Here is a 26,110-nt window from a genome sequence, read left to right as displayed (position 1 = left end):
TTAAGCACATGTTTAAATTGAAATAAATATATTAGCTGGATAGATGTTATCCAAGTTTTACTATTTTTCTTTATTGTCATGCAAATGCTATTGAAATCCTCAGAAGCCCCAGATATCCACCTTCCGAATCTGCTCTGTGTGTTAGCTGCTCTCTGAGCAGAAAGAAAAGCCTCACGCTTGTATTTGACGTTTCTCACACTGGAGCACTTGTGGTTATGAGTACAGAAAGAGAGAGTGTTCTGTTTCCCATCAAAATAAATGAGAACAAGGGGACGACCCTCTCTGAGACTTAAACGTGGATCTTGTTCAGTTTAAACACTTACGAGGATCATCTTTCCTTTTCGTGTTTATTTTAATATGAAGCTGCAGAAAGAGTGAACCCAAACTGAAAATGTTGTTCTTCAAGTTTTTCCCTCTAATCTGCGGCCCATCAACTTTGAGTTGTTGAGAAAACATTTGCCGTGTGCAATATTGCATTTGTGGAAAGAAGAGAAAGAGAGAGCCCTGGCCTTTCCAACTGCAGCCCTTTTCTTATTGCTGTTAAAGCTGTATCCACTCATAAAATCACGATTTTGTTTTTATTAAACTGTTGTGTTTGCTTTGTGAGACCTATTTTATGATAAAGGACATTTAAATGTAATATGAAGACAGAGTCACAGTCATAGTTACGACAGACAAGCAATGGAAAGGCCTCATATTGTATTAGTCTTTGTATGGTGGATGTTGTACAGGTATATCAGATTCAGTCTGGGCCTGATTTAAATCCTTAATGTTAATTTGCTACATTGAACTAATTTTAGGCCAATCTAAAATGAAAGGCTGTGAGGCCTATGAAAGCTAATGCAACAATTCCTAGGTGCAGTAACCATATTATTTAAAGTACACGCTTGTGTAACAGAGTAAAAGTGGTACATAGGCTTTTGCACTGGAAAACTCATTCCAAGAAAAGACCAGATAAGAGGACTCTGGCCTAAAAACAGTGGTGTTGTTGGACTTTCGGCAAAATGTCCTGCATGCATGTTTATCTAAGTGCCAAATTTAGCCTTTTTCAAATGTGTGAATGGGCAGACATAACAGCTTAAAAGTTATAGTAATGACCATTCAATATCATATATGCCACAGAAGAACCTCTTTTGGTTCTCTAACAAAAGTGGTTTTCAAAAGACCCTTTTAAAAACTTGAAATGTTTTTAAAATATTGAATCACTGACATGTTCCAAAAGTGGTTCTTCTTTTGCATTTCTTGTGGCTCACGAAGGAACCTTTAACTAAATGTTCCTAATGGTGTATGACACTGCTTAACCATCAGTAGATGATTCCTACATTCTTATATTTTCATTATATAAAAAGTTCTTTAAAAAGGTTCTTCACACTTCAACTCATTTACATTCTCTGAAGTTTTTTTTTTACTGGTTCTTCTAATGCTTTACTTTGGATTCCCTAAAGAACCTTTAACTGGATGGTCCTGATAGTTTATGATAAAATAATTAAGGTTCCTTGTCTTGGACATCCGGTTCAGGGCAAGGAGCTTTACATTACATAGAAGATTATTTAAACTGTAGAAAGTTTTTGCACTTGTTTAGCTCGTGTACTGAACTGCAGAGCCACATTATTGGCATGACAATGTCAAATTGAAGGAAAGTTGCATTTCTTTATTTGTTTATCAAGGACAATTCGCATTAACAAACATAAAGTAAAAGGTGCTAGCGTTAGCCAGTTGTCCCATTATCAACTGCTGAGTTACTTTGACTCTGTCAATTTTAATGGATTTTTACCTCTCAGATTGTTTCCAAATTAGGTTTCTTTTAGTATTTTTGTGAAAGTCTGAAAGTCTATTAGGAAACCAAAAGTGGTTCTTCTATCACAGGGATGCCCGATCCTGGTCCTGGAGATCTACCACCCTTGAGGTTTCAGATTCAACACACTTGACTGTGATATTCAGATGCCTCTGAAGGCCTTCAATACCTGAATCAGGTGTTTGATTAGGGTTGGAGCTAAACTCTGCAGGGTGGTAGATCTCCAGGACCAGGATTGGGTAACCCTGTTCTAGCACCTCACTTTTGGACCCTTAAAGAACCTTTCAGTGGATGGTCTTGATGGCATCCTACCTTCTTAAAAACAAAGTTTCCCTGTCTTGGCAGAATGGTTCAATGAGAATCCTTCAATGTTTATAGAAGCATCTTTAAGAAGGTTCTTCACACCTGCTCAGCTCATTTGCTTTCACTGAAAGGTTTTTTAGGGAGCTATAAGTGGTTCCTCTGTGGCATCACTCCAAATCTCCCTTTTTAGAGGTCCAATGAAATCAGGCTGAAACCCCAATGCCAGTGTTTATTACACTTAAACAGTCAAGAGCAATTTGTACAATTTGTAGCCATGGGTGTAGGGCGTAAATGTTGACAGCAAGTCCTAATGAGCAGCTATGACTATCATTTTCCTTTCATTACTGGCTTATGAGATCCTACGGGCCGGCTGTAGAGTGGGCTTAGTGGCCTGGGCCTGTAGAGCAGTGAGCGTCACCGTCTGCTCCATCTAAGGAGCCCATCTGTGAGGAGGAGGACAGATGGGAGCCGCTGATTGAGAGACGCTGCCTCTCTCTCGCGCTCCAAACCTTTGGGTGGATGTCGTTCTATTTACACTTCTGACCAAAAGAATCCTATACACAGGAAATGCTTGTGAATGTGAGTTCCCCTTGCTCAAATGTGGGGAAGTTTATTTATTTCCACGAGCATTCCTGATTCGCACTCTCCGAGGCTGCAGCGTGAGGCCACTGCGCTGAGTGAGAATCATGGCTATATATAGTGGCAGGGAACGCGGTGGGTACCGAAGGGGTTGGTTCTTCATACTAAGATTAGACTTTGTTCTAAAGATAAATGTAATTAGTTGAGGGACTAGACTTTGAAAGTACTGTCAGCTTTCAGTATTTTGGTGGGACAAAACCGGCTTGAGTACCACTTCAGGTTAAGGTTAAGGCCTCAACTGTGACTTTGACAATTGATGTCCAAAAAAAATGTTTTTTAAAAAAGCAAAAGTACAAAATTAACTTACATAGTAATAGGGCAGTGCAGCTGAAATGCTAATCTCTTTTAAAATATAACTAAGAAAAAAAATCTCAAGGGAACTGTAGCTTTACCAAAAGAAACACATTCTAGGGAATAATTAGACAAAGATTTGAACAAAAGGTCTTTACTTGAGTGAAAAACATTTTATTTGTACAATACGCATTACTTAAGGCAGTTGTGTTTGCATCCCAGACTTTCTTCCCTTAACAGTCAAATCAGAGTTCACCCCTGATATGTTTTTTGTTGTTGTTTTTTTTCCCCAAAAATGTTCACAACTGATTTCATCCATGAGGTACTGAAGTAGAGGAGAGAAGCAATGGCATTAAACAATTTGTAATTTGTCTTGTATTCCTATTACAAGCACAGAAAGGAGCATAATAAAAACCATAGTTCAAATAAACATTTACATTTACACAGCAACATCCGTGAGGGTTTGCGTCGGCTGGCTCTCGGCTGGTAATACATCAACAGAAGTAAGTACTGTCAACCATGCATGAACCTGCAAATGGGCCACCCAGGCTGTGCCAAACCCAAATAATAATAATAATAATAATAATAATAATAATAATAATGATGTTAGATCTTAATTATCTGATAGAACACTATTCCTGTCTTTTTCATGCTGTGTGATTGTCAGAGAGAAAGTGTTAATGTTACTGAATCCCATCCAGTTGTTACAATAAAGCTATAGACTAAAGTTTACTGAGTTCATGTGCTGCCTTAATTCCGAAGCCACAATATAGGGTTGGATTCGGGTACTATGGGCCATCAGGTAACACGGAACAGTATTTCAGATGGTGTTATATGACCTAAATGACACTGTGACTGTGGCACTCAGTGACCTCATATTCTCATAAACTGCGCCTAATGCCATTTGGTGCACTCAGGTAAAAGGGGACAGCGTGTTTGGTGCTATGGGACACTTTGGTAATTTGGGACAGCCAACGTTTCACATGAAAAAAAAAGACTTTTGTAACTTTGTAACATGTTTACATTATTTCTTTTTTCTCATTTAGAAACAGTATCTCTCAATTAGAAACACTAAACTTCAAAAGGTCCCTGAAGTGTCCCCCTGTTACCTGATGGTCCGTAATACCTGAGTTCAGCCTTTGCTGGTCATCAATACAGTTTCTCTGCAGCCTCCTCGCTGTAGCGTGCGTTCTCTGCAGGCCACGTCACGCGCACGTACGAGCGTAGCGGCTCGAGCACAAGCGGCGGCCGCGGCGGCGCACCAGCCTCCTCCGAGCGCACGCACGCGCAGGTCCGCTGGACGCTGCTGACCTTCCGCGCTAGGATGCTCTCGATGCTGAACGCCTTCGCTCTGTCCGTCGCCTTCCGCGGCTCAGGCTCGGGCGCGCTCCCGGCCGGCGGGGCGCGCACTGCGGGGCTCCCCGGGGCCGTTTTCAGGGCACCAGGGTTCGACTGAGTTACGGAGGGACTCGGCTCTTCCTCCCCCGCGGAGCTCAAGCGCACACCAGACGGGAGCGCACCGCAATTTGGGGCGCGTGCCTCCCCGTTCCACCGGCCAGCTCCTTCGTGGTCCTCCTCTCGCTCTCCTCCTCTCATCTCTCCCTTTGCGTCCATCACAAACGCCTCTTTCTTCTCGAGCAGCCTGGCGGCGCGCGCTCCCGCGGGCGCGTGACCCCGGGCCCTCTTGTGAGGCGCCTTGTCGTCGCGCGCCTCCTGCCCCCTGCCCTTCCTCTTCCTGCGCCGGTAGTTACCGTTCTCGAACATGTCCAGGCACTTGGGGTCCAGCGTCCAGTAGCTGCCCTTGCCCGGCCGGCCCTTCTCGCGCGGTACTTTGACGAAGCAGTCGTTGAGCGACAAGTTGTGGCGGATGCTGTTCTGCCAGCCCTGCTTGTTGTCGTGGTAGAAGGGAAAGTTGTCCATGATGAACTGGTAGATGCCGCTGAGCGTGGCGCGCTCCTCGGGCGCGCTCTTGATGGCCATAGCGATCAGGGCGATGTAGCTGTAGGGCGGTTTCTGCGGAGGCTCCCGGCGCGCCGAGGCAAAGCCCAGCGCAGGAAACACGCCACCCAGCTCGCCGCCGTACACGTAGATGAGGGGCGAGCCGCTGAGGCCCAGCGCCGAGGCGCCCAGACCGGCCTGCGCGGCTGACCGGTGATGGTACAAACTCATGACCGGCTGCCGGACGAGAGTTTCAGCCCGTCAGAAGACACTGAGCTTGAGCCCATAGAGGTGGCTGTGGTGGCCGAGCGGCTCGCGCTGCCTCTCTGAAAAATGTTAAATAATCGTTGTACGTTTGCTGTTTTATGTTGACTTAGCGCTGGAAAATAAATCGTCTATGATAAACACTCGCTGGGTTCTCAAGCCCACCCACATTAATTAAAGTTTCATTGGAGAGAGCGCTGGGCTGCTGTCTTTCCCACCCGTATTCGGGTAGGCCCCGCCCTTCTGCGCTGTGATTGGCTGGGAGTTCTCACTCACAACTCAGTTTTCCCTTTTCCACCTGTATTCACCCTTGTTCCCACCTGCATTGCGGCACGCCGCACTACGATTGGCTGCTGGTTTGTATTCGCAGGCAGTCCGCGAGTACGCACTACTAGCCAATCCTAGCGCAGGATTCCGAGCCAATCGCAGCGCAGGAAGGAGGGGCTCGCCTGAGTACGGGTGGGAAGGCCCGAGCTCTCAGCCCGCGTGTCCCCACGCAGCCAGCCAATGGCGTGCTCGCTTATTCCCCTCATTTGTTTACAGAATTAGGCTGTTGATAAGTCTTGCCCACCCAAGTCGAATCAAGCTGTGTTTATTTGGAAAAATTTCCGGGCACCCAATACATAAACGCGCTGATCTGATGTTTGAAATATCACGTCCACCCCTCGACGCTGAGAGTTGCTCGCACAGAGAGAGAACAAGCAAACAGGACCGAGCCCTTTTTTTCTGGGACTTTCTTTTTGGGGTTGGCTGGAAAGAAAACAAAGTATGTAAAGGGGAAATAACTTCAACAGTTTCTTTTTACTTTGTCAGCCACAGAGCTTCTGAGATCCAGGATGTTTTCACTGACACTAAATCCCCCTGTCTGCTCACACCATAATTCATATTTGTTGCATCATATGATTTCATCTTTGTTGTTTGTGGAAAAGACGGAGTGATAAGCTGAAACAGAAGTGAAGATCTGTTCACAGAAAAAAAAATCACCATTAGCTTCTACAGAGCTGAGCTGAATCTAATTCAGCTCTATGATCCTCTGCACAGTCTTAACTAGGTACACATTTTACGAAGCATCACAGTTGCAAGAATCTGGTCAACAAAAGCTTATGACAGCAGCTATTTCCAAAAAAGGAGAACTTGGCTGGACACTGGGGTAAACTATATTATTTGTGGATGTGTGCATGATGCTTTATATTATGTATTTTCCTGTTTATAGGAGCGAGGGGGATTATAACAACTTTACAAGTGCACACAGCTGGCCCATGATTACATTACGTGTTTGGAGGTTTCAGTGGATAAACTTAGAAGTTTTCCTGAGTTTGACTTTTCCCTCTACAGACAGTGATTCATAAAGTTTTAGACCAAAATACCAGACCCAACAGCAATGAGCCTCAACGTGTGGCGACCAAGCATGTTCAGTCAGTTACTTTTTTTTTGTCTGCAGACGGTCATTTTATTTTGATGTTTTTGTTTTTTTTTTTCTGAACAATTTGTCGTACAAAATTAAGTAAAAAGCATCTAATGACAAAACGTCTGGGAGAAGTTTAACAGAAAACCAGAGTGACCAAAGACATAAATTAACCAGGATTATTGCTCGTGCAGTTTTACGATTGCTATAAACTGTTCATTTAGAACAGTTACAATATTATCAAACTCATCACGTTCATTAGACGTAATTTGGAGCAACTCAATAAAAAAGAGTGATTAAATCATTAATATAATTGAGCTAAGTTGTAATGTTTATTTGTGCAGCAATTAGTTCCTGTATTATGCTTTCAATTAATCTGTGTTTGCTTTTTATTATGTAACTCTGTGATGAGTTGCCTCGTTGGCCAAAGATTATTCAGTTTGAACATCTGAAGAGGAAGACAGCTGACACGGATCAATGACCCTCAGTCAGCTATTTACTTCTTCAAGTGTATTTTTCCTATCATGCGCTAACATCTCTGTATGGGCTACCAATGTTATTTTTTATTTTAATGTCATATGATCAGATTAATCTCTGAAGGTTTAATGTAGGGGTTAACGACTCCGGTTCTGGAGGGCTGATATCCAGGACAGTTTTGTAGTTCCCCTACTCAAACAGGCCCACTAAACCTGGCAATTAATAGATGAACTGAAGGCCCTCTGGGACTGGAGAGTGCACCTCTGCTTTGAAACATTGTTTCTTTTTTCCTCAATATTTAAACCATTGTTTCTTCATTGTGCTCCTGTGGACCCCATGCACTGTACAATTTCAGTTAATCCCTGCTTCAACACAGCTCTCACAGTCTGGAGGTCAGGAAGCCAGCACAGTTTGGTGTTTTCCCCGCTCGACTGGACTCTGAGACCCTCTGAGGGCTATGGCTCCCCAGGAGCAGGACTAAGAAACACTGGTTTACAGAGAAAAAATCTTCTCATAAGGAGTTCCCAGTTCTAGAAACAGTAATTACTACCTTTATTAGGCTGCCAAGCTAAGTACACACTTTTTGCTTTCTCAAATTACATTTTATTAATAACACACCTACTGCAGTGTATATACTTGTATTTATTTTCTGTATTTATTGTTCTATGTCCCTGCACTATGTCCTGTCTTGCACTATGTCCTGTCCTGCACTATGTCCTGTCCTGCACTATGTTGTCTGTAATTGCACTGGAGATCTAGCCTAAAAGTGTTTCGTTGTACTGTACAACCCTGTTTCAGTATAATGACAATAAAGTTTAATTGAATTGAATTTTGACTCACTTGCCTTAAAATAAACCTGACTATTGAATGCTGCCCTCTGGTGGGGATGGATGGATGGATGGATGGATAGATAGATAAATAGATTGATTTCAATAATGTGTAATTTTTATATATCAAATCATTTCTTTAAAAAGTGAAACTGAGGCCTCTATCAATTTACGTGTTAATAATTTCACTTCATTTTAATATGTTATGGCAAAAAACAAATGTTAGTAAAATAAAAAAAAGTCAATTTTGTTTATTGATTAGTTATTGTGATTATATCACTTAATGATCATAATATGTATTACATTTATTCGTGTAAATTCGTTTGATGTTATTATTATTATTATTATTATTACTATTATTATTACTATAAATAATGCTTTTACAAGACAGATTAGGTGTGGACGTACCTCAGCAAGACTCAACAAGGAAAAAACCCATTAAGGTGGCTATAATGTTGCCTAAACCTAGCTAACGACTGCGCTAGCATGTAATGCTAATGCTAGCTAGTCAGTGAACAACTTTACACAACTTAACAGAAATGCATAGATCACTATAATCAATTGGCAACAGAAATAGATCAACTCACCCAAGAGCTTTCCAGGGGAGTACATTAAATCCCAGGACTGCAGTCATTTAGATTTGGACCCATCATTAGGTCAAGAGAGAAATTAAGAAAGGGGGACATCTTACCCTGGGGGGGTCTTCTTCCCCCAACTTACTCTCTATACGCTAGATATAGTTGCTTATAGCAACTATAGTTATAGTTGCTTATAGTTATGTATTAAATCTATCGCTTGTTTATTCCTAAAGTGGTGTGTCTGTCATTAATGTAACACTTTTTAAAGAAATGTGGATCTCTAAAAACATTCACATCTGGAGGTATTTACAATACTCTAAAAACAGAAGGAAGTTATGTTCTTAAAATCTCAGCTTTAAAGGCTTTTTTAAGTATAAAATTAAATTGCAGCCTCCACTGTGATTTTACTCGCTGTATGACTATTATTTTGAAAACGTGCCGCCGGAAGTGTTCGTCTCGCTCGCACAGGAAGTTGAAGTATCAGCTGATGTTGGTGTTTTTGATGGAACTTGCAGTGGGAGCTGCTGAGGGGGCTTTTTTGTTCTTCTCTGGCGGAGCGGACCCTGAGCCTAAGACACAGTGAAACAGCGGCAGCAGGAGCAGCGCCTGTGAGGAGGCCGAGAGCAGCGCTGTGTGATGAGGAGGAGCGCAGTGTCGCTGTTAGCTCAGCTCTCCGCTCGCTGCTGAATCCCGAGCAGAGAAAGGAGAAAAACAACAAGGCGAGGCAGGAGCAGCGCTCAGTGACCTGTCTGCGCCGGAGCCGCTAGTGTTAGCGGGTCAGCGTAACGGCAGCAGCCCGAGCCTTTCAGAGGGAAAAAGCACCGCTAGCTGCCGTCGTTAGCCGCACGCTGAAGAAGAAGAACCGTTAGAGCAGACGGAGGGAGAATAACCGAGTTTTTCACTGTTTGTGAAACGACAGCTGACGTGTTTTCAGTTCGGCTGGATTGCATCATCGGGCTGGATATCTGATTATAAGTTTGGCAGTCACCTAGTTCAGAGCTGCTGCGAGTGAAACACTTGGCGTGTAGATATTGTAGATATCTGTATTTTAAACGAACCCGGTTTTCTTTTTTTGACTGTAAGACTGTTAACCTAACTGGTTCATGTTTGTAGACTGACCGGGTAGAAGACAGCCTGTTACTTGTTTAATTCTTCCTGACGTACTTATAATATTTAAGAGGGTTTTATGTATTTTACAGAACCTCGTCATTTTGACCGGTTGAAGTGTTTCTAGAGAAGTGTGTTTGTCTAGATCAGTACTTTGCTGCCGCTGTCGCCTCGTTATTTATAAGCATGCTGACACTGTCTGGAGTCGGAGAGAGAAGATAGAAGGGTTGCAGTATTCAAACACATTTAGCTTGCTGTCTTATTTAAGTTGTTTCGTCCGGGACGAAAACCGTGTTCAAGTCTCGTGTGTAGCTTTTAGCTTTTAGGCTAACTTAGCTACTCTCAACGACTGGCACGACTCGCACGTTGATGTTGTCTGTCAGAGAGGCGGAGCTAAGATCGACTGTTTAACAGGAGTCTTTAGTTGGTGTTTTGTGAGAGGACAGGTCCAGAACTGGCACAGTCCGAGAACCTCGTTGAAAACCCAATGCTGGATCTGGAGGTGGTTCCTGAGCGATCTCTGGGAAATGAACAATGGGAATTCGCATTAGGTAAGTCAGATCAGGCCGAACTTGGATAACCAGCTAGAGAAAATCCCCTCAGAACAAAAGTTGAATTACCTCAAGTCCCTCTGCACTCAGCTTGGTCTGCTTCAGTCACTTTCTTCATTATCGCCCCACTTTTTTGCCAGATTGGTACAGGTGGTTTTCATATTTGCAACCCTTAATCAGAAGAAATTACGTAAATTTAGAGATGGGCGATATGGCAACATGCCATATGCATCGTGATACATATGTGATGCATCATATGTATCACAAGACTTCACGAAGTTTTTACGATACATCATATGTCACGATATTTTTTTTGACATCTGATTAGTTAGAACAGATGAAGTAATGACACATTTTGGAAAATACTACCTATAACTATGAATATAAGTATTTGTATTCAACATTTTGCACACTGTGATGCACTAAATCCAATTAAACATGACTAATAATGCTTTGATTCTAATCAAACATGCAATTGGGAAGTGTTTTTAAATACCACAATATGCTCAAAAAAGCCTACTGTGACATATTGTGATGTTGTCATACTGCTGAGCTCTACGTAAATTAACTCAAGGAATTGACTCACTGCTTGCCGCTGTCTCTGTTTAAAGGGATGCCATTGGCCCAGGCCATTTCCATCTTACAAAAGCACTGCCGAATCATCAAGAATGTCCAGGTGCTCTACAGCGAACAAGTAAGACTTTACAAATCTTTAACATGTGGGAGAAAAAAAAACAACAGATTTTCAGCTGTTATTTGCCTGTTGGAAAGTGAAAATGAATAACGCATAGCTGCACGTCTAGCTGTTGGTGTCTCTGGTTGCTTCTTGACTAATTTGCATCCCCCCGTCGAACCTGTTTTTCTTCCTTACAGATGCCACTCAGTCACGACCTCATACTCAACTTGACTCAGGATGGAATTAAACTGCTGTTTGATGCCTGCAATCAGAGACTAAAGGTTGGTGAGAAAGTGTGTGTGTGTGTGTGTGTGTTAACTAGAATTTTGTCCTGATCGTTTTTTGATACATTTATGTCAGGCTGTTTCCACTTAGTGATTGTTGGTTTTTGCAGGTAATTGAAGTGTACGACTTGAGCAAAGTGAAATTGAAATACTGGTAAGTGATTTTATTCAAACTTAAAAAAGATGAAAGCATAGAAATTTGAAGCCACTCACATAATTTTCTCCACCAGAAGACAGCAGCACAACCTAAGCAGTGGTCACTGACAGCTGTGTACTTGTTTGTAAAATGTTATCACCAAGATACACTTGCACATTCCCTGGCTAGTGAAATGGCATTATGTCTTATGTTCACCAGGCCTTTTGAAAAATGCATGAGAGTCTCACAAGGGGCTTATTGGCTCAGAGCTACGGCACCATCTGCTGGACAAAAACTCGGATAGTTTTACTTTGAGTGTGAGTGTGTCAACCAAGTACTGCACAGAACAAACATAACCGCTTCCTCCTTACCTTACAGTGGAGTGCATTTTAACTCTCAGGCAATAGCACCTACCATTGAGCAGATTGACCAGTCCTTTGGCGCTACTCATCCAGGAGGTAAAGCTGTCTGTCTTCCTCTGCTGATATTAAGGCACACAATCTGTTCACTGCTGCATAAGATGAACTGCTATGCTTTTGCCACGGATTTCATTTGTTTTGCAAGTATGTGTGATATGTTTAAAGGGCCATATCATGGAAAACCTTGATAATTTCAAACGATACCATTTCATGTTTCAAAATATACCGTTCATTCCCCTGTCTGTGTATTTTATATGTCAAAACTAAGTTGCCAAAATATGGAGAGCAGTTAGTGCCAGATTAAAAAGCGATCACTACAGTGGAAAAATGTGAAATGCAGTGTACACATATCATTACTTTTCCATAGTGACATGCAGAATACGTGCTAAAATGAATGTAATGTTATAGATCTTTTACTTTTCTTTATGGCATGTTTTCTGCATGTTGCTTTTTAACTACAGTCTTGTGTGTGCACTGCATTTCACTGTTTTGGTTGCATTTCAATGGGGCAGATACATTTGAAGTATAAAAAAGAGGTCAGTTGACATGAAAACATTGTAATAGAGGTTTTGCTTTTCATTGTAGTGCATGTTCCACATTTCACCCATGGAAAGGTATCGTGTGCATTGTATTTCACTGTTTTCACTGTTACGACTGCATGTCAATGAGGGAAAATCCATTTAAAGGGATGCACTGTGTAAAGCAATATAGCCATGCCCTGGTTACATTTTAAAGTGGATTGTATTCAATTCTGACATTAATTCAGCATTTACAGTTCTTAAAATGCATATCCTGGTGCATTACTTTTCAATAAAGAGGTAAAATGATGTGAAAACAGTGGAATAAGGGGTTTGTTTTTTGACACCTTTTACTGCATGTCACTATGGAAATGTAATGTCATGTGTGCTTTGCATTTCACATTTTCAACTGTAGTGGTTGCTTTTCAATTTGGTGTGAATTCCTTTCCATACATAAAGAGCCAGTTTTGAATTCCTTGATTTTTGTTAAGTCACAAAAACCAATGCCTTTTCATATATTTGCCTATTCAGTCTACAGTAGTTTAGCCCACCCGTTCCAGTTGATGTGGTAAGGAGTGTGTCAGCCAAGACTGAGTTTTGAACTAGGCACACAGGGTGGCCAATCAGAACAGAGATCATTTGCATATGTCAGTCTGAAGGCACAGTGCCAAAAACAGCCTGTTTAATTCTAAAGAATTGAAGAATGGTGATGGTAAGAAATGGGTCTGGTTAATGATAAGAATTAAGTATTACTGTTTTTGGTATATGTGCCAACATAAAGACCACAAGTAGAATTGAGGGAGAAGGGAATCAAATCTAAGAGAAATATAGGATATGGCCCCTTTAAATGTCTCACACGGAGGTATGGTCATGAGCACAAATGGAGACCGGATCAGAGAGGGAGCTGTGGTGTTGATTTGGTCTGTTTGCTCTGCGCCCAGTCTACAACGCTGCAGAACAGCTCTTCCATCTGAACTTCCGTGGCCTCTCCTTCTCCTTCCAGCTAGACTCATGGAGTGAGGCCCCTAAGTATGAGGTAAGCCTGTTGAAAGCTCCCTTTCAGCACTGTTCTGTTCTTTGTTTTTCTGTTTTTCTGCACTATTTGTTTCATAATTTGGAAATGTTCTGTTGTCATACTAAAATATATACTTTGTATGTCCCAAAGTATCAGGACACCCCTTCTAATAGTGAATTCAGCTACTTTAAGGTGCACCTGTTGCTGACACAGCCATTCACTTGCACACACAGCTTGTGAGATTTCCATGGAAATTCATTGCTTATAGAATGGGATAGAGGGGTAGAATTTATATGTCTCTAAAGCCCCCAACACTAGGTTGTGGAGTAGTGGTATTGTGTTCTCTGGAGTGCTTGATCTCTATCCATTATATTTATGGGGGGTTGGTTTGACCCAGAACTAATTATCCAACATTAGTAGTGTTTTTGTGGCTGAATGCAATCAAATCCTCACCACAATGTTTAACATTTAGTGTAAAGCCTTCTCAGAAGAGTTGAGGCTGTTACTACAGAAAAGGGAGAACAAATTCCTTATTAATACCACAGATTTCAGAATAAACTCTAAACGACCACGTGTATATAAACGTATAGTGAACATATAGAGTGTACAATTATGTAAACTTAGAGAATATTTCATTAAATGCTTTGCTGAGAATAGTAGGCTCGGTCTTTTTGACAATGAAACTAAACTAAAATATAAATGCTAAAAATACACCTCACTGAAGTCTATATTGTAAATGTGAGTAATTATGAGCATATAAAAGCACAGCAACAAGTAAAGAAGGTTTTTATTCTTTTTAAAATTCCCTGACTGTAATTTCCTGCCTGGTCATGCCACCTTGTGAATGTGCCAGCATTTTTTGCCTTTCTTTGCTATAAAACAACACCTACACAACCACACCAATCTACTCCAAGTTGTTTTGCTTTGACAGCCTAACTTTGCCCATGGCTTGGCCTCCCTGCAGATTCCTCATGGGGCTACAGTGAAAAGGATGTACATTTACACTGGAAACAACCTTCAAGAAACCAAGTAAGAGCTCAGTTTTTGTTTGTGTACGCTTGCACATACATCTGCACTAGCTGATAAGAATCTGATTAAGATCCACTTTCAGATTCAGTATGATTGTTGAACATCTGGCTATCTAGTGATGTATCTTTGTTCATGTTGTGTTTTAAGAGCAAAGTTTTGGCTGTTCTGAATGCTTCTGTATTCTTTATACAGTACATTAACTGCAGAGTGGGACCAAGAACAGGATTTGATAGGCCATTTAAATGTCTAAGAAGCTTGAAATACTCTAGCACGTGTTCTCGTTCTCTCTCTCTCTCTCTCTCTCTCTCCCTCTCTCTCCCCTCCCTCTCTCTCTCTCTCTCTCCCCTCTCTCTCTCTCCCCTCTCTCTCTCTCTCTCTCCCTCTCTCTCCCCTCCCTCTCTCTCTCTCTCTCTCTCCTCTCTCTCTCTCTCTCTCTCTCTCTCTCTCTCTCTCTCTCTCTCTCTCTCTCCCCCTCTCTCTCCCCTCCCTCTCTCTCTCTCCCCTCTCTCTCTCTCCCCTCTCTCTCTCTCTCTCTCCCTCTCTCTCCCCTCCCTCTCTCTCTCTCTCTCTCTCTCTCTCTCTCTCTCTCTCTCTCTCTCTCTCTCTCTCTCTCTCTCTCTCTCCTCTCTCTCTCCCCCCTCTCTCTCTCTCTCCTCTCTCCCCCCTCTCTCTCTCTCTCTCTCTCTCTCTCTCTCTCTCTCTCTCTCTCTCTCCCCTCCCTCTCTCTCCCCTCCCTCTCTCTCTCTCTCTCTCTGCCCCAGGGCTCCAGTGATGCCTCTGGCCTGTTTTCTGGGTAATGTGTATGCAGAATGTGTGGATGTTCTGAGAGATGGGACAGGACCCCTGGGTCTCAGACTGCGGCTCCTCACTGCAGGTACGGATACAGATCTTGGTTCCCTGCTACCATATACTGTATACTGTGGTAGTTAAACTATTCACACTTGCACTCTTAAAGGGAAATATCACAGTTTTAAAATTTCTGCAAAACCTGATCGTTGAGACAAAGTCAGAGTGATGATTAGATGTAGTGTATAATAATGTAAACTTGCCAGCTCTGATTTCTTTACAATGGTTTTGATAGGATCTGGGGTTGCAAATATAGCCATTTTATTTTTTTTTCAAACTGACCAGTGAAAATACTTGTATCTTCTAAGTTTTTATATGTAATGTTTATAATGGTAAAACAGTGGTTCAACTAAAAATTGTTTTCTTTGGAAGCTGTGAAACATTGTAGCCACTCTGTCATGAATGGCTTGTAAATCGTGTTTTTAAACATTTGAAAAAAAACAACTGCCATTTATGTGTCTAAATTTCATGACAAACATATCAAAACAAACAGTCCAAAATGATGTAGAGTAAAATCTTGTTACATTCCCTTCATTGAAAGATATGAATGTGTGTGGACATCAGACAGTGTGTTCGTACCTGTTTCGTGTTTACATGTGTTTCATGTCCAGATGGTATTTGGACAAATTCTGACAATTTTCACTAAAATGTGTCCCCAGTTTGTCCAAATGAGATCTGATTGTACTTTTCCTGCGTAAAAAGCACATAAACACATACCTAGTTTCCGTTGTACTTTTATATACCCTTTTCTCCATTACAATTCAACTCAACTAGGACGCTTTTATTGGCCGTAGATATGTATACATATGTGCCATGTGTCTTGTTATCTGAGGCGTTACATCTACACTACGTCTTATGCCTGTGCGTCCATAATGTTTGAGCGATCAAGATCCACTTGTAAATGAATGCATGTGTATTAAGATATGAATACTTCTCATGACTAAATTAGGTTCCTTATTACTCACCCGATTGTCACCAAATTTGTTATAATCAATACATAATATATTTCTGTATGTAGCTGTTTATTTAAATGTTCAATTTACATGCTTACAGGCAGCGATGGGATTCCTTTGAGCAAAGAGATAGCAGATCAAATACTTGAACATGTTTACGGTGTAGATTTAAAAATCACGTTCCTAAACATTAATGTTACAGCTTATTTACAAAAAAATGAGAACCATCCACTGAAAGGTTCTTTATTAATTGTCATAAAATCTGCTATAGCTGCAAATATATACCATATCTTACACATAAGTGTAAGAACAAAATCCAAATTGCCAAGCAGATTTCATCATTTTGACTATTTGCTTACACATATGTTCTGGAGTGCTAAAAGTAATATACCTTGGTAGCTAGGTTGCATGGATGTCTGACATTTTGTTGATTGCTTTTATATCTGTTTCATGAATGACTATGTCTATTTTCATTGGCCCAGAGTGCATGAAGGCTCTTGGTTTGGGGCTAACTTAAGCTTTTTGTATCCTCCATTTTACACTTCATTGTTTATTCTCTTATTTGCTAGCCATCACTCAGCAGACACATTTCCACCCACATAATTGTATAAAGATAGAGAAAACGCATTCTGTTTACTATTGTGTTAAATGTGGTCAAGATCAGTTTCTGGCCATATCTGATCCTTATACCATCACCATTGTTGTGAACAATTCTGGCTTGGCATGTTTCTGAAGAGCAGAGCATTTCACACCAAACCACTCTGAATGACTTTGTTCTTTTCCTTTTAATGGTTTGAAATATTCCAGAGAGGTGAGATGTTTATGCACTTTTTTACCTCCACTCCACTGGGAGGTGCTGTAGCTCAAAACAAAAGCAGTGCATCAGCAGCCTTCCAAAGCTTTTTGTTGTTTCTCAGGGTGTGGTCCAGGAGTGATGGCTGATGCGAAATTGCGGATTATGGAAAGGAACATCTACTTTGGAGATTCATGTCAGGACGTCCTGAGTGCTTTGGGCTCTCCACACAAGGTCTTCTACAAGTCTGAGGACAAGGTAGTGAAGCTAGAGCAACCTAATAGTTTCAATAAGCTTCCTCTACATGCTCACCTAAAAAGAATGTAACCACATAGCCCTGAAAAGTACAGAATTCTCCTCATAAAGTCGCTTTTTAAAGCATTGTCTTATTAATGTTCAGTGATGTTTAAAACACTCCTCCATCCTCTTACCTTTTATTGTAGATGAAGATCCACTCTCCCTCTCCTCACAAGCAAGTCCCGTCCAAGTGTAATGACTACTTTTTTAACTACTTCACCCTGGGAGTGGTAAGTGTTGATGGCAGAAAGGCAGCTGTTTTCTTCAGAGCCCCTGGGGCCTGAGCCAGACACTGCAGTCCTGTTCACACTAGGGATACACCGATAGAGAATCTTTGGACCAAGGAAGAAAAAAAACAAGACTAGGCAAGCCTAGTTTTGCCTAACCGCCAGGCCGCACGCTCTCTCCTCTGCCGCTCTTGGTAAATAGCACTGGAGCAAAGCAGCATGTTAAAAGTGAGGGGGACACAGTTGTCAGTACATGACACCACTCAAACCCCAGCCTGTAGCAGTATGTGCGTTTTTACAGTCAACCCAATTTGAGTGCTTAGGGCAGCGATATACAAACATACCCCACAGGGAAGTTAACCCGACTCACTTATGGATCAAAATTAGCCTTTTAAAGTTTTTAGCCAGACACATGATCTACTTTAAGAATGCAAAACTATAGTTATGCTCCAAAATAAAAAGCAGACCCATCACTGGTGGGGTAGTTACTCAAAAAAATTCCGTTCAAAATGACTTCTTCTCTCAAACTGCAGTGGGGGCACTTTATTAATTTGTACTAATCTTAAAAAGCCAGTCTTGCACCATTTAAAAGGCATCTCACCATCTCAAGCTAAATCCAGTGCGGGAAGTAGGGCTGTAGTTAAGGCAACCTTTGTCGAGTCCAAGACAAGACCATGACTAGTCAAGGCCAAGTCAAGACCAGGTGCTTATGAAAGCCAGGCTGGGTCAATAACACAACAAAAGTCCCAACAAATCAAGTGATTATCTACTTCTAGTACAAATTACTGGAAAAAATTATAAAAGAAGGATTTTCTTTCCGCAAAGGAAAACCGTATGTACAAAAATAACTCGATGCAATTCAAACCATAATAAAATACCTCCTCTTCTACTTACAAACACACATGTAGTATGGTTTTAAAATTTATTTGCATTCAGTGCCCACTCTTAATAAATGCAACCAATGCCCACTCTCAGTTAATACAATTAGTGCCCAATCTCAATTAATCCAACCAGTGCCCATTTTGAATTTTCTGAATTAATGCAACTAATCCTCAGTCTCAATGAATTCAACCATGTCTGTATCATGAAATATCATGAAAATGTGATTAAGAACAACAACTTGTCTGTTTTTGCCTTGATGGCTAAATTAAGTCAATTAATTTACATCGCTCTTTGAATTAATCATTGTCAGTTTTGGCAATGATATTAAACTACATACACTGCAGATGTGTGCCTTTAAGTACATTTAGCAACAGTCAGTTAGCAAAACAGTAGACTAAACATCATGCAAGGCTGTCAGATTCAGTAAAGACACATTTATGTGGAACAGACCTTCTGTAGAACAAATGTTTAAACTAGCTTCCTCAGTAGTGAGGGCTGTTTTCTGGCTACACAAATTTGACTAGATATCTTTTTTGTATTTACTTTAGGCTTAGATTTAAGATTTAACAGAATAAATAACAGCACATAACCTAGGCTACTTGTTGAGGGATAATGAAATTGAAACACATTCATTTATCAAGTTAAAATATCACAAAATAGCAGAAATGAAGCAACCAATACTCACCGGTTGGTAGAACAAGTCGAGGAGGACCGCTTAAATTTGTGGCAGCAAAAAACAATTAACTTGAAGGGGCAAGGTTAAAGGTTATTTCTCACTGTGGATTGCCACATTAAATAGTTAAAAAGGGGTTTCACAAAGATTTCATTATGGAATGGTTTACAGTTCCATCAAATTACAGAACCATAGATCAGCTCTGTTTGCCTTTGAGATGAACTAAAGACACTAAAGCGCTGGTTAATTCTGGCCCAGTTTAACCCACTGGCTGAGACACAGATGCTGAAACTGAATTTTTATTGTTTTTGAAAAATATATGCCTATTTTCGAATTAGATGACCGCAACACATTTTTAAAAAGTTGGGACGGGTATGTTCACCACTGTGTTTCATCATTTCTTCTTCTAACAGCATTCTGTAGGCATTGGGAACTGAGAAGATCAATTGCTGTAGTTTTTAAAGTGAAATGTTTTTAAAGTGAAATTTTTGCTCGATATATGATTTCAGCTGCTGACAACGAGCTGACAACGAGCCTTTAGAGCTTCCTTACCTCGTGCAACGTGCAAGAACACACCCACATAAAACCCAAGCTTACTTAATGCTATGTAGCATGAGAAACCAGCACTCGAGTCGTCTTCTATTGGATGAATGGCAATTGGCAGGCTAACCTAGGGTGCGTTACCGCCTCCTACTGAGGGCTAGCTACACTTCTCGCGTATGCACATTTCAACAAAGCCGGCCAGCTAGCGAAAATGCCTCTGCAAAAACCCAGTTAACTTCTTGTAGTGACTGATACTATACTTTCTGTTCAAGCTCACACTATAATCCATGTATGAAATTATAGTGTGAAAAAGTAGTAGTGTGTGAGACAGTTTGATCATTGAAACATTGAAGAAAGATTGACAGAGTGATCATTAATTCATTTTATATGGCCATGACAAGCAGACACTGTTACCCAGAGCAACTCACAATGATAATTGAAATGTGACATTTCTGCCTGGATGGGGAGTCAGTCATCTAGCCTTTTGTTTGTGGCACAGTGATGTTATACATTGTCATCTATCCTGCAGTTCCAAAATGTTATCGTTTGTAATTAATGGCTATAATTCCAGTATCAAACTGGTTAATGTTAATTAAGTTTATTTTGTTTATTTCTGAATAATATTGGCTATTGATATATCATGCACCCTTAGTTGACACCATACAAAATGTGTACTATCACAGGAAGACATTGTTATTTTATTATGTCTTTGTAAATGCTTTGTGGTCTGGTGTAGGTGGTTGGCATATTGCCGCGGCCAGGAATCATAATTTGTCCTCTTTTTCCCTCAGGACATACTGTTTGACTCTGTGACTCACCTGGTAAAGAAGTTTGTTCTTCACACCAACTACCCTGGCCATTACAATTTCAACATGTGAGTGCCATTCAGCCTGATTTCTGCTGTGTTGTGGCGTACTGTTTAGGTGAGCAGATCTGCTTGGACTGATGATTATGGAGGTGAAAGGCTAATTTAGTAGCGGAGAGTGGATGTGTCAGAGGATTTGACTAATAATTGGTTTTCTGGATGTTTCTCTGGTAAAACAACATGTTTCAGTATCAGAAGACAACTGATACTACGCATGCATCAGTTAAACTTGTATGCTAGTTAATATTTTCTAAGGAACTTTGTGTGCGTTTTCTTAAAAGGTATCAAGTATTGGTAAATATTGTCTTGCTTTTCAAGTCTGCGCTTCATATAATTCACTCAAGTGTCATGAATTTAACTTTCAGTTTTGCTGATTAGAAATGCTAAGAGACACTGTATTGTATAAACCTTCAACTGCAATAAACTGCAAATAAATGAGCGCTACCTCCTCCTGATTCCAGATACCATCGATGTGATTTTAAGATTCCACTCGTCATTAAAAAAGGTGGGTGGAAGAAAACTCTGTTGTGCTCAGCTTTTTCTCTGAAGATATTTTTATGCATCCCCTAGTGCATTGACACTAATAGCTAGTAATGGGCATTTTGTACCAGATGCTCTGCCTAGACTATATTGAGCTCAGGAGCCTGGTTGTTTTTCAGATGGAGCTGATGCTCAGGGGGAAGACTGCATCCTCACCACTTACAGCAAGGTGACTGCACCTAGCTCAAACACATGCATGATTATGTGCTACTGAGTAGAATTCCACATATCAGAGTAGAAGAAGCATTGTGGTCTGTTTCTCAGAATGTGCTGAATGTATTTCTCCCCCACTCAGTGGGATCAGATCCAGGAGTTACTGGGACACCCCATGGAGAAGCCAGTGGTGCTTCATAGGTAAGTCGTATAGCTTGAGATTCAGTCAGACAGTATTCAAGGAGAATGCTTAAAAGGAAATAATTTCAGAAATAAGCATTCTTGATCCAGGATCCAAAATAAAGTAAATCTTAACTGTAATCTGTCATAGATATCATATGTGTAAAAAAACAAGTCTGAAATGTCTACAGCATCTTTCTGACAAACATTTTTTTTTTTTGTTTCCAACATCAGGATTGAGAATAAGGATGATTCTGAATTTTTGAAGTCACGAAAGTCTAAATTGCTCACATTATACATCATAACATTATACAAACGTTTTTGCAAGAGAGCCACGTACATGCTCTCAGACAGAATGTTAATTGTGGCAAGACTCATTTTAAAATTGATTTGCTATGAACTGCACACTGCAAACATTGATGTTAATTTTTCTACATAGAAATGTAGAACTGGGGACTCTCGCTGTAGTTTTATAAAGGTGTTACTAGCCTTAACAGTAAAGGCTGTAGCCTGCCACAGTTGTAGTTTGGCATGTCCAGTGAAAGACGTGTGCGTTAATTATTATTTCATCAAATAACATAATACAAATACAAATGAAGCGTTATTACTTTGCCGTTGTAAATGTAAATGGGAGGGGGTCTTGGTTTGTCGTATAATTGCCTGAAATGCTTTCAATTTATCATAAATGCTTAGATTTTGTGCTGTACGTCAACATAAAAAGAATCTGTGTAGACATTGGATTCTTGGGATTTGGAAATGTAGTTTTGATCCACTAGAATTAATGATCCACTCTTTTCAGGTCATCATCTGCAAATAACACCAACCCCTTTGGATCCACATTCTGTTTTGGGCTGCAGAGGATGATCTTTGAGGTGAGAGTGAATTGTCTGTAGTTTTGTTTCATGTAATGATTTTAGCAGCTGTAGTCTGATGCATGTTGAGGTAAGTGAGTAGTGGTGCTAATCGGTGGGGTATAAGCTTGTTAGATATATTAGCCTCATAGCTCCAGTGCTAAACTAATGAATCAAATTTTGTATACCAAACATGTCTTTGCTGATTGACTACATTTTGCAGTGATGACAGAACTGTGTGAATTAAAATTTTCACCACAGTATCACTTCAACCTATTAACACAGTACAGCTCATCAGGTGCTTACATGTATTCAGACACAAAATTTTGTGAATTAGATTTTTTATTTTTTCACCAGACTGTTCCTTTAACATCTCTCTCAGGTGATGCAGAACAACCACATAGCATCAGTGACCCTGTACGGAGCCCCTCGACCCGGAAACCTGCCCCGTGCCGAGTCCAGCGCCCACTGAGGTGCCTGCCCGTCCCGCCCCTTAGGGCCCATCAGCGCAGTGTGCCTTCCCTCACAGCTGCCATCACACGAGCTAGAGAACCACATGCTGGGAGTTCCCCCCGATACCCCTGAACAGCACCATGGATGCTCCTCTCTAGCAACCCACACAGCCTGGAAGTTGCCAGTATTTCGCTCATCCCGCATCCTCCCTCTAAGCCAGCAAACATCCTTCAGCTGCAGCTTCAACCCCAGCGTCTGTGTCAGTGTCACCATAGCACAGTGGATGCACAGTGATGCGTTTTTCATGCACGCCTATGCCCACACACATACGCACACATTATGGACATACATGTTCACTCTTACATTAATAAGCTCTAGTGAAATTTTCTTTTTTTCTATTTCTAAATTTCATCCCACACAAGACACTGACACCAAAGGGCATACGTGACATGCATTTCGATACCATTTCCTCTTCTGCACATTAAACACTTTATACACTCACACATTCAGTCAAGTTCATTTCAGAGCAGCAGTGGCCGGCACATGCAGAGGGTGCCCTCGGAAAACACAGAGGTGCATGAACATTAGGATTCATTGCATGAATAAAGTATTGCTTTATGGATTTTGGAGATTTGGAGTGTGTGGCATACAGAGACGTACAGATTTACAAGCACAAACGAGCTGAACAGTATGGGAGTGTACTGGTGGATTCAGTGCTCTGAACGTGGTTTCTTGCATTCACACAGACTTACTTAGGCACACAGACACAGGTTCAGTATGCTCATGCTGTGACCAAGTCAACAGCACTGGTTACCTCCCATTGCAATGTCCTGCAGTGCAAAGTTCAGCTTTTAAAGTTAAATGTTAATTTTGGCCATCGTTTTTTGTTTTGCAAGGTAAGGTGATAGCATTATTATAATTCTTTTGTTTGTTTTTAACATTTGCACTAAAGAAAAATACACTTAATTTACTTGACAATTGTCTTCTATCCACTGAAGACTGTTGGGATTACTGAGCGTGAGAGGCAGAGTTGAGAGTAGAGGAATGAAAGGAAACGTATCTTGTGGATTTTGGGGCTCTTATGGCAGATCTTCTGACTGGACAGAAAAGCCTTTGATCCTTCACTTTCCACCACCCTCTGGATCTCCAGCTGTTCTTTCTGCTCGTTTACTTGCGTCACTCCCTTCTCGCACCATCTTGGTGTTCTCGGCTGAGGATTTGATCTCATAACCTTCTCTATCAACTCTTGATCCCTACTTTTGGATTTTTTTCCTGATTGCCAAAACATTAGCCAAAGAAATAACGACAGTTAGGTGTCCATTTGAAAAATTTCTCATCAGACTTGATCAAGAACATTCCCTTTTGATTTGTTTCCGTTACTCCCCAAAAGGATTTTGTTTTTTCTTTATTGTGCTCTTGTGCTTCTTAACTGCATTTTAAAAGTGGATATCCCACTCTGTGCTTTTTGATTCAGAGCTTTTATCTCCTGGTTTCTGTTCTTCAAAGATGTCTAGTGTTGTTTCTGTACCAGGTAGACGTGAGGCTTCCCCCAGCGTTCTGCTGCTCTATCCGTGTATGTACAGACCTGTAAATAGCGTGCTTTTCTGTCTTGTCCGTTTAAGCTCACGGTACCATATGGGTTCAGATTGAGTTGAAGTCTGGAATTCTCTTGTATTGTTAAGTATGCTATATATTGTCATTGCTAACCGAGAGAGTTCTGAGTGTTCACACCTACGTGGTCCTATAAGGACAGCAGCTATCCGCTCTGACCATGGAGGGGGTAGGCAGTGTGAGACCACTTGTGGAGACAGTCTGAACATGTGACGGTGGAGATGACTCAAGTGTTTACAGTACAAGTCGGAGGTTCTAAGTGAGTTCCTCTAAAAGCTCATTTTTAGCACTGCTGTGCGACCCTTCAGAAACATGAAGTGTGGTGATTTCAGCCTCCGCTGATACTGACCGCTACATCACTCCACTGCCAGCTCTCTCTTTAGCTCCCCTCCAGGCTTCTGCAGTATGTGACGCAGGCTTATTTGGGCATTGTTAGTTCTCGTTTGCATTTACTTGGTTAATGAGTTGCAATGGAAGGCTGCTGTTGATGTTTTTCGATTTTTATCCCTCTCTTACGCCAAGTTCCAAACCAAGTAAAATTAAAACTGATAAAACTGAAGCGAAACAGCTGTTAACATTGTGCCTCATCTCCCACCGAGCCTGTCTTGATTTTCTCTGTAAATGAAATCGTTTGAACTGCTTTGTGTGTGGTTGAGCATGTATAGCTAAACTAATGGACTGTCAGTTGTAGTCAGTCACAGTCCTCACAGTCCCAAAAATAATGAGGAAGTATGAGGATAAAAAAACAGTCTCATAGTCTCCGAACTCTTTTCTTGAAGGGCTGGTGCAGCATATGTTGTAAATTAGATTACTTATTAAACTGAACTACGAGAGTAAAACCAGTGTTTCCTGTTAGCCGTTAAGGTCCTGGTGGTGGTCTGTGCATGTTTTTGTATTTGTTCCACCACATAACTCTCTGTAGATTTAAAGGTTCATTCAGCCTGACAGCCCTCCATGATTTGAAGTTCACACTAGTGGTTGTGATGTTTCTACAAAACAAAACTTGCACTTTCATAAAAAAAATCTATTTGAAATTTCTATAAATAGCTTTTGCATTCATAAAAGTATGTTGGTTTGGCAACACATACATGGTTAAACCCTGCCTGTGTCTTCAGATTTATTCTTTCGGTTCTGAAAGAGGGCCTACGTGCACAACTGGAGTCTCACGTTTATAAGTTTGTCCTCCAGGAATTTATGAACAGAAGCAGCACAACCACTGCAGTAGTACAGTTTAGGGAATGTTACTGTTAGCAGAGAGTGGTTTGATGGGCTGATTGCCTGCCCGATCTCAGGTGGATCTTTTTTAAAATGCCAGGAGCAAGTGAATGCTTAATTTTCATCATCTAAGTTCTGGCTTGTTTTGTTTCTTCTTCAGACTTTATCCTATTTTTGCATCGGAATGACTGAATGAATGATTGAATGATTGTTTTTAAGATTGTATTTAGAGAAATGGACAACTTCCATTCAGTGTAATGCGCATATTAATGCTATGTATTGTATCCCTTATTATATATTGTATGTTTTTTTCCCCCGTCTATCCTCCAAAATGATTATTTTTTGTGGATTTAGTATATTTGACCCATTTCTGGAAATGGGATCCTTAATTAAAAATTGTGAATCCAGATTAACTGCAACGTGGTGTTTTGTATCTCTGATATTTTGTCATCAAAGAACATGTAGTTAGAAAATCAGTATTTATCAGGCATATATTCTGTTGTTTTTTTTAATTATTTGTTTTTGTTTTTAAAGCAATAACTATAGCTGTGGCAAATAATACTTTGAAAGGGTCAGCTATAAGCTTGCACAAGGCCTCTGAACCCATGCAAAAATGCTGTGACTATTTAGTTTTTTCTCGTCTAGTCTACTGAAACCACAACATTTGCAATTTTATAAACTGCATTGAATTTTGTTCATTAAACGTTCTGTTACAGTGTGTTCAACAAGAGTAATATTTGAAGACTGGATGTAATAAATATGGGGGAAACGATGCC

General features: G+C 40.8%; 2 protein-coding genes across 2 annotated transcripts; one reads left to right on the top strand and one right to left on the bottom strand.

Moving 5' to 3' along the window:
• Positions 1 to 4,084: 4,084 nt before the first annotated feature.
• foxl1 (forkhead box L1) lies at positions 4,085 to 5,543 on the bottom strand. The gene has a single exon (XM_036585530.1). It carries the CDS (start codon positions 5,195 to 5,197, stop codon positions 4,178 to 4,180), a length of 1,020 nt encoding a protein of 339 aa, XP_036441423.1. The 5' UTR covers positions 5,198 to 5,543; the 3' UTR covers positions 4,085 to 4,177.
• A 3,447-nt stretch (positions 5,544 to 8,990) lies between these two features.
• Positions 8,991 to 26,107, top strand: cunh16orf70 (chromosome unknown C16orf70 homolog). The gene is made up of 16 exons (XM_036584610.1): positions 8,991 to 10,175; positions 10,787 to 10,869; positions 11,049 to 11,132; positions 11,246 to 11,289; positions 11,650 to 11,729; positions 13,150 to 13,244; positions 14,188 to 14,252; positions 15,014 to 15,126; positions 16,969 to 17,102; positions 17,288 to 17,371; positions 20,258 to 20,340; positions 20,793 to 20,836; positions 20,991 to 21,040; positions 21,167 to 21,225; positions 22,004 to 22,076; positions 22,438 to 26,107. Exons 1-16 carry the CDS (start codon positions 10,112 to 10,114, stop codon positions 22,525 to 22,527), a joined length of 1,245 nt encoding a protein of 414 aa, XP_036440503.1. The 5' UTR covers positions 8,991 to 10,111; the 3' UTR covers positions 22,528 to 26,107.
• Positions 26,108 to 26,110: the final 3 nt, after the last annotated feature.

This window comes from Colossoma macropomum, unplaced genomic scaffold (genome assembly GCF_904425465.1).
Source record: "Colossoma macropomum unplaced genomic scaffold, Colossoma_macropomum, whole genome shotgun sequence".
NCBI classification, from domain to species: Eukaryota; Metazoa; Chordata; class Actinopteri; order Characiformes; family Serrasalmidae; genus Colossoma; species Colossoma macropomum.
Note: the sequence above shows the minus strand (reverse complement) of the source record. Positions and strands in the feature narration are given on the sequence as shown.